General features: G+C 46.1%; 1 protein-coding gene across 1 annotated transcript in view; it reads left to right on the top strand.

The window, feature by feature from the left end:
• Nucleotides 1-14,375, top strand: part of LOC126456692 (EF-hand domain-containing family member C2-like) — a 238,752-nt gene that overhangs the window by 82,100 nt on the left and 142,277 nt on the right. Inside the window, exon 3 of the mRNA XM_050092431.1 lies at nucleotides 12,976-13,126. Within this exon, the coding sequence (XP_049948388.1) occupies nucleotides 12,976-13,126 (151 nt within the window). The remainder of the gene's footprint in view (nucleotides 1-12,975; nucleotides 13,127-14,375) is intronic.

Here is a 14,375-nt window from a genome sequence, read left to right as displayed (position 1 = left end):
ATAATAGATGTCGTATCTCTAGACATACGCTAGATAAATAATTGGTAATAATGATCCCATGTTGTGACAGATTTGTCCATGGACAGAAAAAAACATAATCGATTTCATCTATGTTAATGTTGATCGAAGTGACAACGAAAGAAGACATTTGGAAGCAGGCGTTGTACACTCTTATATATACTATGTGATCAAAAGTATCTGGACACCCACAAAAAATACATTTTTTATATTGGGTGCACTGTGCTGCCACCTACTGCCAGGTACTCCACATCAGCGACCTCAGTAGTCATTAGACATCGTGAGAGAGCAGAATGGGGTGCTCCGCGGAACTCATGGACTTCGAACGTGGTCAGGTGATTGGGTGTCACTTGCGTCATACGTCTCTACGTGAGATTTCCACACTTCTAAACACCCCTGTGTCCACTTTTTCCGATGTGATAGTGAAGTGGAAACGTGGAGGGACACGTACAGCACAAAAGCGTACAGGCCGACTTCGTCTTTTTACTGACAGAGACCGCCGACAGTTGAAGAGGGTCGTAATGTGTAATAGGTAGACATCTATCCAGACCATCGCACGGGTAGTCCACACTGCATCGGAATGCACTGCAAGTACTATGACAATTAGGCGGTAGGTGAGAAAACTTGGATTTCATGGTCGAGCGGCTCCTCATAGGCCACACATCACGCCAGTAAATGCCAAACGACGCCTCGCTTGGTGTAAGGAGCGTAAACATTGGACGAATGAACAATGGTTAAACGTTGTGTGGGGTGACGAATCACGGTACACAATGTGGCGATCCGATGGCAGGGTGTGGGTATGGCTAATGCCCGGTGAACGTCATCTGCCAGCGTGTGTAGTGCCAACAGTAAAATTCAGAAACGGTGGTGTTATGGTGTGGTCGTGTTTTCCATGGAGGGGGCTTGCACTTCTTGTTGTTTTGCGTGGCACTATCAACAGCACAGACCTACATTGATGTTTTAAGCACCCTCTTGCTTCCCACTGTTGAAGGGTAATTCGGCGATGGCGATTGCATCTTTCAGCACGATCGAGCACCTGTTCATAATGCACGGCCTGTGGTGGAGTGGCTACACGACAATAACATCCCTGTAATGGACTGACCTGCACAGAGTCCTGACCTGAATCCTATAGAACACCTTTGGCTTGTTTTGGAATGCCGACTTCATGCCAGGCCTCACCGATCCACAGCGATACCTCTCCTCAGTACAGCATTCCGTGAAGAATGGGCTGTCATTCCCCAAGAAACATTCCAGCACCTGACTGAACGCATGCCTGCGAGAGTGGAAGCTGTCATCAAGGCTAAGGGTGGGCCAACACCATACCGAATTCCTGTATTAGCGAAGGAGGGCGCCACAAACTTGTAAGTCATTTTCACCCGGATACTTTTAATCACTTAGTGTAAGTGTTTTGATTCTGGAGTTTCCCCGGTTACGTAATGTAAAAATTCCTGCGGAGGTGCTTCTAGTGGAGGTAATCGAATTTTTCCATTCATGTAACAGAGTACTTCGTTTCTCTACTGAATTTTTTCGTGTTGCAAAATTGGCAGATGTTATCCATTTTTCCGATTACGACGTGTTAGTGTTTGTTATTTTCTTTCGTCGGGTCGTAGTGGAATACTTCTCTTGTTAGGTTGTACTGTTTACTTGTCCTCGTCCGTGCTTCTCGGAATGTGGTATTTTCATGGCTGGCTTGATTTCGCAGTCTTTTATTCTAACATTGTGTCGCAGTTATTGATTCTTCAATCCGTTCACTTCGTTGCCCTTCGGTTTCTCTGCTTCTCAGAGTACTCATTCTCGTTCGTTGGGAATTTAAACGTGCTTCGCGCTCTTTGTCTGTTTCGTTTTTTCGCTGTTCTTTTTGTTTTCGCCGTTTTGCTTCAGAACTGACAAGATTTCTGCTTTTACGTTTGGGCCTAGTCTAAAATATAAATCAAATCAACTTTTTTATAAATAAACACGTTAAGTACATCTACATACATACTACGCAATCCACCATACGGTGCGTGGCGGGGGTTACCTCGTACCACAACTAGCATCTTCTCTCCCTGTTCCACTCCCAAACAGTACGAGGGAAAAATGACTGCCTATGTGCCTCCGTACGAACCCTAATATCTCTTATCTTATCTTTGTTGTCTTTCCGCGAAATGTAAGTTGGCGGCAGTAAAATTGTACTGCAGTCAGCCTCAAATGCTGGTTCTCTAAATTTCCTCAGTAGCGATTCACGAAAAGAAGCCTCCTTTCCTCTAGAGACTCCCACCCGAGTTCCAGAAGCATTTCCGTAACACTCGCATGATGATCAAACCTACCAGTAACAAATCTGGCAGCCCGTCTCTGAATTGCTTCTATATCCTCCCTCAATCCGACCTGATAGGGATCCCAAACGCTCGAGCAGTACTCAAGAATAGGACGTATTAGTGTTTTATAAGCGGTCTCCTTTACAGATGAACCACATCTTCCCAAAATTCTACCAATGAACCGAAGACGACTATCCGCCTTCCCCACAACTGCCATTACATGCTTGTCCCACTTCGTATCGCTCTGCAATATTACACCCAAATATTTAATCGACGTGACTGTGTCAAGCGTTACACTACTAATGGAGTATTCAAACATGATGGGATTATTTTTCCTATTCATCTGCATTAATTTACATTTATCTATATTTAGAGTTAGCTGCCATTCTTTACACCAATCACAAATCCTGTCCATCTCATCTTGCATCCTCCTACAGTCACTCAACGACGACACCTTCCCGTACACCACAGAATCATCAGCAAACAGCCGCATATTGCTATCCACCCTATCCAAAAGATCATTTACACTCCTGGAAGTGGAAAAAAGAACACATTGACACCGGTGTGTCAGACCCACCATACTTGCTCCGGACACTGCGAGAGGGCTGTACAAGCAATGATCACACGCACGGCACAGCGGACACACCAGGAACCGCGGTGTTGGCCGTCGAATGGCGCTAGCTGCGCAGCATTTGTGCACCGCCGCCGTCAGTGTCAGCCAGTTTGCCGTGGCATACGGAGCTCCATCGCAGTCTTTAACACTGGTAGCATGCCGCGACAGCGTGGACGTGAACCGTATGTGCAGCTGACGGACTTTGAGCGAGGGCGTATAGTGGGCATGCGAGAGGCCGGGTGGACGTACCGCCGAATTGCTCAACACGTGGGGCGTGAGGTCTCCACAGTACATCGATGTTGTCGCCAGTGGTCGGCAGAAGGTGCACGTGCCCGTCGACCTGGGACCGGACCGCAGCGATGCACGGATGCACGCCAAGACCGTAGGATCCTACGCAGTGCCGTAGGGGACCGCACCGCCACTTCCCAGCAAATTAGGGACACTGTTGCTCCTGGGGTATCGGCGAGGACCATTCGCAACCGTCTCCATGAAGCTGGGCTACGGTCCCGCACACCGTTAGGCCGTCTTCCGCTCACGCCCCAACATCGTGCAGCCCGCCTCCAGTGGTGTCGCGACAGGCGTGAATGGAGGGACGAATGGAGACGTGTCGTCTTCAGCGATGAGAGTCGCTTCTGCCTTGGTGCCAATGATGGTCGTATGCGTGTTTGGCGCCGTGCAGGTGAGCGCCACAATCAGGACTGCATACGACCGAGGCACACAGGGCCAACACCCGGCATCATGGTGTGGGGAGCGATCTCCTACACTGGCCGTACACCACTGGTGATCGTCGAGGGGACACTGAATAGTGCACGGTACATCCAAACCGTCATCGAACCCACCGTTCTACCATTCCTAGACCGGCAAGGGAACTTGCTGTTCCAACAGGACAATGCACGTCCGCATGTATCCCGTGCCACCCAACGTGCTCTAGAAGGTGTAAGTCAACTACCCTGGCCAGCAAGATCTCCGGATCTGTCCCCCATTGAGCATGTTTGGGACTGGATGAAGCGTCGTCTCACGCGGTCTGCACGTCCAGCACGAACGCTGGTCCAACTGAGGCGCCAGGTGGAAATGGCATGGCAAGCCGTTCCACAGGACTACATCCAGCATCTCTACGATCGTCTCCATGGGAGAATAGCAGCCTGCATTGCTGCGAAAGGTGGATATACACTGTACTAGTGCCGACATTGTGCATGCTCTGTTGCCTGTGTCTATGTGCCTGTGGTTCTGTCAGTGTGATCATGTGATGTATCTGACCCCAGGAATGTGTCAATAAAGTTTCCCCTTCCTGGGACAATGAATTCACGGTGTTCTTATTTCAATTTCCAGGAGTGTATGTAGACAGAAAACAACAGCGGACCTACCACACTTCCCTGGGGCTCTCCAGATGATACCCTCACCTCCGATGAACACTCACCATCGAGGACAACGTACACTTTATACACTTTTGACACTTTATTTTAGATTTATATTCAGCCACTGTATCACTTTGACAACTCACGCGTCTCTGTTCGTTTTTATTCACTCACTGCACTATCTTTTCGGCTTCTCACTTCGTCACTGTTAAGAAATTGACATTCGAATCCACGACGGGTCTTGCTTTATACATACCTACCAATGGGTAGCCCAACCAGAGTCGAATTCGAGAACGTACCAGAAAGGCTTAAAATGGTCCACAATGTTCCAGAACATTCCACAACATTTGAGAGTGTTCTGGAATGTTCTACAATGATCTGGGATGCTCTGGGATGTTCTTGAACATTCTGGAATCTTTCCGAATGTTCGAGACAATTCCCGAATATTCCTGAACATCCCGTATCATTGTGGAATGTTCTAGAAACTTCTAGAGGGCGAAACTTCCCAGCCCTTACATCTTCAAAAGCACACCTGTCAGGTAAATCCCGTCATTTCGTGGGTGTGGGATCTAGGGATACCACACCATATAACTCCCTTGAGTGTACCGAAACTCGTTTCTGAGTTCTAGCAGCATGCACACTGTACACTTACTTTATAATATATATTGATACTGATTACGCCAATGAGGTTTTACTTTCAGGAGAGAGAGAGCCGTACTGCAACACATGGTTAACGCAATCTTCGCCCACCGCTCCCCAGTACTTGATATGTAGCAAGAAAAACACGCCACTCACGTTGATTTAATTTTCGTCAGTAGCTGATAGTCTACAGCTCAGGGACGCAGATGCGGATTGTGGCCGCAGATGGTAGCCTGTGTATGGTAGCCTTGAATCAATTATCACAAGTATGCCAGCCACAGTCAGACATTACTCTGGACACGTTCAAGGGAGGCAGGAACCCCAAAGTGTACCTTAATTCAATTAACACATTGCCACCATCCTGCAAGCAGATGGCAGGGCATTGCGCTGTCACCTGGAAGCACTGCGGCATGTTGGAATGGATAAAATAGCATCACTATTTGAGGGTGGGCTCCGTCGGATTTAAGACCTAAAAAAGTCTGAATTCCCTCCAAAATAGTTGTTCAAATTTCCGTAAACATTGGGAAATTTAAAAATGGTGGGAAAATCTATGATATCTGGATTATTGCAAGAGAAAATTCAAAAATCTCACTTAAGCTTGCTTGTTCCAAGTGCTGCATCCCAGAAAAGTTCAGCGTGTGCAGTGTGAATTTTTACAGTTTTATCTTTACCACGACCGGGCAGTAGAGGCCAGCCCAGCCAATGTGCTAATCAGGTACGTCACTGGACAGTATTTTTGGCATTATGATAAAACACTCTGGCAGGTGGGGGTTTGTGACATCGGTCACAGGTCGAGTGTGTGGAACTGCTAACAAAGACCAAGAGTGAAGTAATATTTTGTAATTCAGGCAATTGTATGCTAGAAAGAGCCTCACTCGTTGAAAATTTAACTGCACCTAGCGACGCATGCTCTGTGCCAAACGAGCCAAGAAAAGCTGACACGACAAGCAATATAAAGCAGATGTACTCATCCCATTTCAGAACAGCTGCTTCAGAAGCATAGTTACAAGGGTATAAATAATCGAGCTTAGAGGCTGAATGCATTCAATTGTCCTGTCATTCTGTCTGTGTCTTGAACTGGAGAGGATGATGGGCTCTTGAATTTCAGAGAAACCATGACTCACCCTTGGTGCTGAAGATCGGCTGACTACCTACTCACTGAATGACTCATCAAGTTCTGGTGAGGCATGCCTACATGTTGCTCAGCGGCAGCGGAAGTTGGGAAACTTCTCCAATGCATGGAGCTGGGGTGCAGGGATTTTGGCCAGTGGACTGCAAACTGTTTATGATCCAACTTGAGGAGGTGTGCCCTCACAGCCCACCTAGATGTCATCATCGACCATCGTCCTGACCGGTCCCTGGAGGGGAAGGGGGTTGACCATGCCACCACTGTTCACTAGTGTGCATGTGGTATTGACTACTGCATTCGAGCACACGACATGGGCCGGCCGAAGTGGCCGTGCGGTTAAAGGCGCTGCAGTCTGGAACCGCAAGACCGCTACGGTCGCAGGTTCGAATCCTGCCTCGGGCATGGATGTTTGTGATGTCCTTAGGTTAGTTAGGTTTAACTAGTTCTAAGTTCTAGGGGACTAATGACCTCAGCAGTTGAGTCCCATAGTGCTCAGAGCCATTTGAACCATTTTGAACACGACATGGGGACCATGAGTAGGTGTGGAGGTGTGTAGCTGGCAAGACTTGAGAGGAACTGGGCAGGTCACACTCATTCTTCACCACTGTTTGCACACATGGTGTCGCCTGCTTGTGGGCTGCTTGGCATTGCAGGAGCTGCTGTCAATGACCCACGCCAACAGGTCACTGATGCATTGGGGCGTCAGCGCATTCTGCAGTCGTCTGCATTTGCAAGCACCCAGTGCAGCCATGAGGACGGCCATAAAGCTGTACAAGGCTGCTTGAATAAGCACCTGTCAATACTACGACTGTTTAACTGTACGCCCTAGTGTAAATCGTCCCTCTCCTTCACCATTTCTCTTCCCCATACTGATGCTTAGTGCCCTGACATACGCTGGGTCTTTACAGTTGGTGTCAGTGAATGGTCCTTATTCTCTACAACACAGGTTGTGTCGGGAAGTGTTTATCCAACGTCCAAACGCTAAGGTCTGCTGAGAGAAGTGCTTGTATGGTAATTTTTGATGTATTGTTTATAACATAAGAACTGACTGCGACAGCTTTTCTCAGACACTCAATTTCGTGAAAGACGTAGGGGTGGAGGAGGGCTGTGGGGAGAGTGTAGCCGGATTACAGGGGAGCACGGGAGAGGGTAATCATGAAAGTGACAGCTCACATGCATAATTGTTCCATAAACTGTGCCAAGACATAAATTGCTCCACTATTGATGATGCTGTGGTGTGATGTAATACATGCACTTGCAGAAAGACAACAGAACACTGCGGATATTTGTTTTACGTGTGTATTATTTTTTTGGGATATGTAGGTTATGGTGACAGAGTGGCTTGTAGTGTAGCCTAAAGTCTTGGCTAGGTTGAAAGGTGACAGACTGGTTGAGGTGAAAATGAAATCTTAGTGGGGTCATGACCCCTCCCCCAAATATAATTTACTGTCATCCTCATTTCTAACGGACCACAGATAACTACGATTTTAATAATAATAATAAATATATAAAATGTTTTAATATAATAATAATTTCTTTATATTAGTACTCAATACATCACTTTAGTACGGTTTGCAGTTCTGAAAATTACACTATTTTAAAAATATTTGACCGAAAATTTTGGAACTTACTAGGTCATGCACTTATGTTAAGAATTATAATAGCAACAAACTCTCACAAGTTTGACAGTGTCATAGTTTACACAACATTACATCGTAGTATGCACTCCCATTATAAGTATTTCACTTAACACTACGACTGCCTACACATTGTGGCTATGTGAGAGTGTAGACGGGGCGGGGGGAATATCGTCCCTCTCTTCATCTTCTCCACTTACTTTCGGGAAAGGCAGTCTTCCTGATGTATATTTTTTTTCTTTCTGATGTACAGGCGTAAGAGAAGAGGAGCCTGGTCAGGATGGAAGAGGGGCCGTGGGAAGGGAGGTGGCTTGAAATTAAAGAGCGAAGTTTACTGTACCCTCTGTACACTGTGCAGAAGAACTTAAGGGTCACTTTTATGAAACCCTGTCATTTTCACTCACAGCGAGGCAGAAGTATAAAATTTGGGTCAAAGGTCACTGCAATGGTCCTCTGGAATAGTGCAAAAGTATGGCAGCCTGCGACCTCACCACATGGCACAGCGACGTTTCAGACTACAAGGTGTCGATACACACGAAAAAAAGGCCAGAGCTGAGAAGTCTATCTGAGATGTACAATGGGTTAATGATGGCACACTGACACCAAATTTCACGACAGTTTTGCTCTTCACTACCATGAACGCGTCTCACGATGGGTAAGTCGTCGCCGCCTACACTCCATTATCCACATCTCACCCTCCCTCTTGACCCCTCTGCGATGGAGATCAGAACCGCGGCGCTCAGTGTTGAAGTGAGGTGGTTTTCTTATTAGTGGTAGAGGAAAACGTTTCACACACAGTGCCGTTCAGAAGCAACACGAAAAGGCCTCAAGAGGCAGCATAAATGGTGTCAATGAAACCATCCTTTCCCTTGAGGCGTTCATTTACACACATTTCGCGGTCAAAAACGGCAATTTGCCGTACAACGTGGAACAGAATGACGTTTTTGACAACATTTGACGCTGTTGACATTCCCTGTACGATTCACCCATTCTCTATGGCCATAGTATGGCTGTAGCCTCATTAAACCCATATTGAAGTGTAACGCGACCGCAGTTTTTACTCTGGTATAGAGGTGGAATCACTAGGGAGCGTTCAAAATTATTCGACCAAAGTTGGACGTGATGCGAAGCAGAAAAGGATGTTTATGGATTTGCAATCCTCCTGTTTCGCGTCCTCCGATGCAGTCATCACTAGGGGTTGCGATATTGACATGTGCATGAATAAAACGGTAAGGAGTCCCTCTAAGACTCCTACTTCGGCAACACCCCCTTGGTGGCACCTTTGGCACTCTACACCTTAGTGACACTCCACTGCTGCCCTAGTGTCTGCTCGTGGTCATGCAGAGTGTGAATGATACCCTCTATGCCCCCTTCTGGTGCCTCTTCGGGTCGTATCTGAACGGTGTGTCAGAAATGTTTTGCTTGGACGTCCACAATAAAGTCGCATGATTTCAATGCTGACCGACGGCGTTCTGATCTCCATCGCAGGTGCATTAAGGGAAGGGGTGGAACATGGGTAAGGACACATCCACCGTGGCGGTGGGCAGAATTCTCTGAAATTTGGTGCCAGTGTGATATCATTAACTCATTTTACACCTCACATGAACTTCTGAGCCCTATCATTTGATTTTCATTGTCGACACCTTGCTGTTTGAAGCGTCGCCGAGCCCGACGTTGACGTCGCACGGCGACTCTCCTTTGTGCTATTACTAAGGAAGGATGAGCATTGGGGGAAAATGACGGGATTTCCAAAAAGTGACCCTTTAATTCTCTTGCAAAGGGTATATTCTGAAATTACGGTATACAGAAGGGCTCACTTGGGGCGGCAGTGAAGGATAACTGCCAGTCTACGTGTAGAAAGGGAGCTTGAGAGGAGGCTGTGCACGTTCCTCTGGCTAGTAGGTGGTCCCGGAGATAAACGCTGTGAGCTTTCCGCTCTAGCAGAAAGCTGAAGTACAAAAGAGCGGCTTCGCTGCTCCCTGCCCTTCAAGACATTCCGGCAACCACACACTTGATTCGTCTCCCATGTTTCCTGTTTATCGTCTGGGTAGCGCATGTAGATAGTTTTGTCAGCACGGAAAGGGTGGCACGGTGTTTACGTATACAGCAACAACAAAAAGAGTGATATGGTGCTGACGTTTACACATTCCACCAGGTATGTACGCCACTGAGAAAGTGTTTGAAAGACGCTGCTGGTAACTTTTGACATAAACATTTTGTAACCAATTCCCAAAATATTCCCAACTGGCTGGCGATCCTGTGCAGTGTCTTTCCTTATGCAACTTCAAATGGTTTGCAGGTCCTACCTATGTACTGCCAGCTTGTGAATGGGGGTCTTTTGCTGGATGGAATATCTTCCTCATCCAGACGAACCACAACTTGATATGTGTCCAGAGCCTCATGCAAGCAACTGAAACACATGCCGCATAGAGTAAAGCTTGTAGTTCCATGCGATTTTCGAGATTCGGTTTTCTGATGTTAACTGAGAAACTTAGAAACTGATACATGTAAAAATACAAATGTGTATAGGAAAATTGTCTTGTTTTGGGACGGGCGGAGTCATGGGCCCTATGACCTCCAATGGGAATTTAAAATTAACAAACATGGAGAACATGGGCGGCGACTGTGAACAGGTGGCGCTAGGAGGGAATGTGAGTCGGACAGGGAGCGAGCCGGGGTAGTTCTCGCATTTGCGATAAACAATGTGTGCAGTTGCCGCAGTGGGTAATGCAACTGCCTATTAAGCACGAGGTTCTGCATTCGAGTCCCGGTACGGCAAGCATTTTCACTCGTCACCGCTGATTCCGCACCAAGTCCCGATGCAGCTGCCGTCATTAGTTCCTTTCCTTTCCTTTCTTCTCTCTCCCCCTTCAATTTACCTAGTAAAATGATTCGGTTACTTAATTATCTCTACGGCCTTCCTGTGCAGCCTTTCATAGTATCAGCTTGTGGTTGCTATTGTAAGTCTTATCAACTCGAATCCGGTGATCTGTCTGCAAAGTGTGTTTGGTAAATCTGAGCTCTCCGTTTTTCCCATTTTACAGTTGCTCTTGTGTTCTTTTAGTCATTTTTCGACCTTTCTTTTAGAAATAGCCACGTACACGTCTCCACTACAACACGCAATCCCGTAAATTGCTGCGTTTTTCAGCGCTTTCCTACTCTAGGTAGCGCCTTTAATGAACATCAGGAAAACCCTGTATTTTACACACTTTCATTTTCGTGGTTTTCTTAATGCTCTCCCTGTCTAACAGACTAATACCCATTCTTCAGCAACCCCTCGGTAAGATATTCAATTCCGCGCCGAGCAGCTGCATTTCACAAATGTTCCTCGCTCTGTCCTCTGTTGTTATTATAGCACCTCGTTTTGTCGTGGGTCGTAATTGGTATCCAGTTGTGGGTAACGGCCCATGTGCCCGGGCGGACACAGAAACAGAATTTTGCTTCAGTCAGTAAGTCAGTTGCAACCCAAGGTGTGCATTGGACCTCCGAAAAAGGTACCACTGCCCCCCTCCCCCCCTCTTTGAAGATGTTCTCCGCAGGAGGCGACGAAACGTTGGGTTGCAAGAAGGTTTTCATCCTACATCGGAATAATAGCGCGGAATATTTTAATACGTCCGACACTTGCTACTGAATTAACACGTGCTCTTGCCGAGGCAAGCTGCGAGATATGCGTTCGGTTTGGCAACTCATTGGGCACACCCTTGGCTCCTTGTCTTTTATTACATACGCTGAAGTGACAAAAGTCATGGGATACCTCCTAATATCGTGTTGGATCTCCTTTTTCCCGACGTAGTGTAGCAACTCGGCGTGGCATGGACTCAGCAAGTCGTTGGAAGTCCCCTGCAGAAATATTGAGTCATGCTGCCCCTGTAGCCGTCCATAATTGCCAAAGCTTGGTGATGCAGAATTTTCTGCATGAACTGACCTCGCTATTATGTCCCTTGAATGTTTGATGATATTCCTATCGGGAGATCTGGGTCGGCAGTTCACTCACGCGAACTGTCCAAAAAGTTCTTCAAGCCAATTGGGAAAAATTGTAGTCTGCTGACGTGGCGCATTGTCACCCCTAAAAATTTCCTCTTTGTTTGGAAACATAATGTCTATGAATGGCTGCAAATGGTCTCCAAGCAGCCGAACATAACCATTTTCTGATAACCATTTTCAGTCAACGATCACTTCAGTTGGACCAGACACCCAGCCCAAACGATTTTGGCGCCACCACCAGCTTGAACAGTGGATTGTTGACAACCTTGGTCCATGGATATGAGGGGTCTCCGGTTAGTTGTTGCCAACCGAAATCTGGACTCATGTGACTAGCCCACGATTTTCCAGTCGTCTAGCCTCCAACCGATCTGGCCGGGAAACAAGGAGAGGCACTGTAGAATATGGTTTGCCGTTAGCAAAGGCACTCGCATAGGTTGTCTGTTTCCATAGCTCATTAACGCCAGATTTCGCCGTACTGTCCTAACGGATACGTTCGTCATACGTTCCACATTGATTTCTGCGGTTATTTCACGCGTTGTTGCTTGTCTGTTAGTACTGACATTTCTACGCAATGCCGCTGCTCTCTGTTGTTAAGTGAAGGTCGTCGGCTACTGCGTTGTAGATGATTAAGAGGTAACACCTGATACTTGGTATTCATTGGAGGCTCTTGACACTGTGGATCACGGTATATTGAATTTCCTATTTCCGAAGTGGAAAGCCCCATGCGTCTAGCTCCAACTATCATCCCCCGTTCAAAGTCTGTTAATTTCCATTGTGCGGCCACAATGACGTCGGAATCGTTTTCACATGAATCACCTGAGAACAAATGACAGCTACACCAACGCACTGTCCTTTTATACATTTTGTACGCGATACTACCGCCATCTGTATATATTCATATAGCTAACGAATGACTTTTGTCACTTCCGTGTATTAAGAAGCTTACAGATGTGCTAGTAGAACAAATATTTGTTACAGTTCATAACTGCATTCTTGTCTTTTTTCATTCAATTACCACTCATCAGGTGGAAAGTGGTAGAAATTGCAAGAGACTACCCTGTAGCAACACTTTTGGTAACTAATATTCAACCAAATACGTCAGGGATATGGTAACTGGCCACTGTGTCACGCGTGTAGGGGAAATTTACGTTGGCTATAAATATGAAACATGGTGCAGTGTAAATTATTCACTGTAAATACATACTAATAGTAACTGTTTTCTGTACTGATCGGTAAAATCGGATGTAGTAGTGGCACTTGTTCTCGAAACTGTTTAAAAAACTACAGCGATCCTGTTATTTTTCAGGTTCTCTGTTTCGATGGCTTCTTTCAAGAGTCTGTTGAAGAAACGAAAGGATACGCCTACCAAATACGAAAGTGCAGAATATATTTTTATCTTGAAGATGGTACTGTGCAAGTTATTGAGCCAAAAGTGGTCAACAGTGGAATTCCGCAAGGTAAGTGCATCTCTCCGCCTTTGAGAACTTCGAACACATCTCATCATCACTCAGTACATCAGTATGCCACTTCTTGCCACATTGATTCATCCTGGACGATACTCTTGAACTTCAGTCTGCCTTTCATCATTACTAAATTGTGAGTTGGTACTGTATATGCTCCTGGATACACCTTATGATCCAGTATAAGATTCGGAATGTCTGTCTGAGCATGATTTCTCCCAGTTGGTATCTACTTTTGTGTCCAGATCTTTTCCAAATATATGTCCTCCTCTTTTGATTTTTGAACAGTGTATTCGCCATTACTAGCTGAAATTTATTGCGTCCTAATAACGTGCTGTAACTCATCAGGTGTCATGTCTGTCTTTTGTCATCATGGTATTAACTTGGCAAGAAATCAGAATCATTGGGAAACCGTTTAAAACAATAATTGACCGTGCATTTGACTGATATGAGTGGTACAGCTGTGTGAGTTCGATCGCTGGGGCAAGGTAGGTGGCCAACCTGCTCCATGCATTGACAGGGACTTCAGATAGAAGTATAGCTGTGCGGGTTCTGAAACAAAGGGAACTACCACCACTCTGTCCCACCTCCAATGACGACATCGATGATATTGTGCATTGTTGCCAGCTTCCTCCCTCTCTGACAATGACCTGTGTATAAAATGGTGTAAAATTCAAAAAATTCAGAGAAATTCAAAACAACCCAATTGTTTTACATGTTGGCTCCCCCCTCTCTCCTTACGATTTCACTCAGGAATAGGACTGTTGTCTTGACTATAAATCGGGAGGAAATCCAAGATAGTGCATTTTTCTGTTGGTATGAAATTCAAGAACAGTTTGTATGACGTCAGAGTCTAAAATGGCGATCCAAAAACGGGACCTTTGCATGCTAAGACAGTCTGTACGACGCCAGAATGCAATGTATCAATCTAAGATAGCACCAGCCGCTTACCAATACAGCCTGTATCATGTCAGAATCCAAGATAGCGATCCAAGATGATGGACAAAACATTGCAAATGTCAGTCATGACCACACAGTGCTCTGTGTAGTTATGAGTGCATTATGCTGGAGCTAAGTGACTTCGAACGTGGGTAAATTCTTGGTACTCATATGATGGTGCTTCCATAACCAAGATAGACAAAGTGTTTGGTGTTTCTAGAGCCACTATTTCGAAAATTTATACCGCGCACAAGGAAAGCTGAAAAACGTCATCTGCTAAGTCGCATTGTGTACGAAAGTGTGTACT

Source organism: Schistocerca serialis, chromosome 2 (assembly GCF_023864345.2).
Source record: "Schistocerca serialis cubense isolate TAMUIC-IGC-003099 chromosome 2, iqSchSeri2.2, whole genome shotgun sequence".
Lineage (NCBI taxonomy): Eukaryota > Metazoa > Arthropoda > Insecta > Orthoptera > Acrididae > Schistocerca > Schistocerca serialis.
Note: the sequence above shows the minus strand (reverse complement) of the source record. Positions and strands in the feature narration are given on the sequence as shown.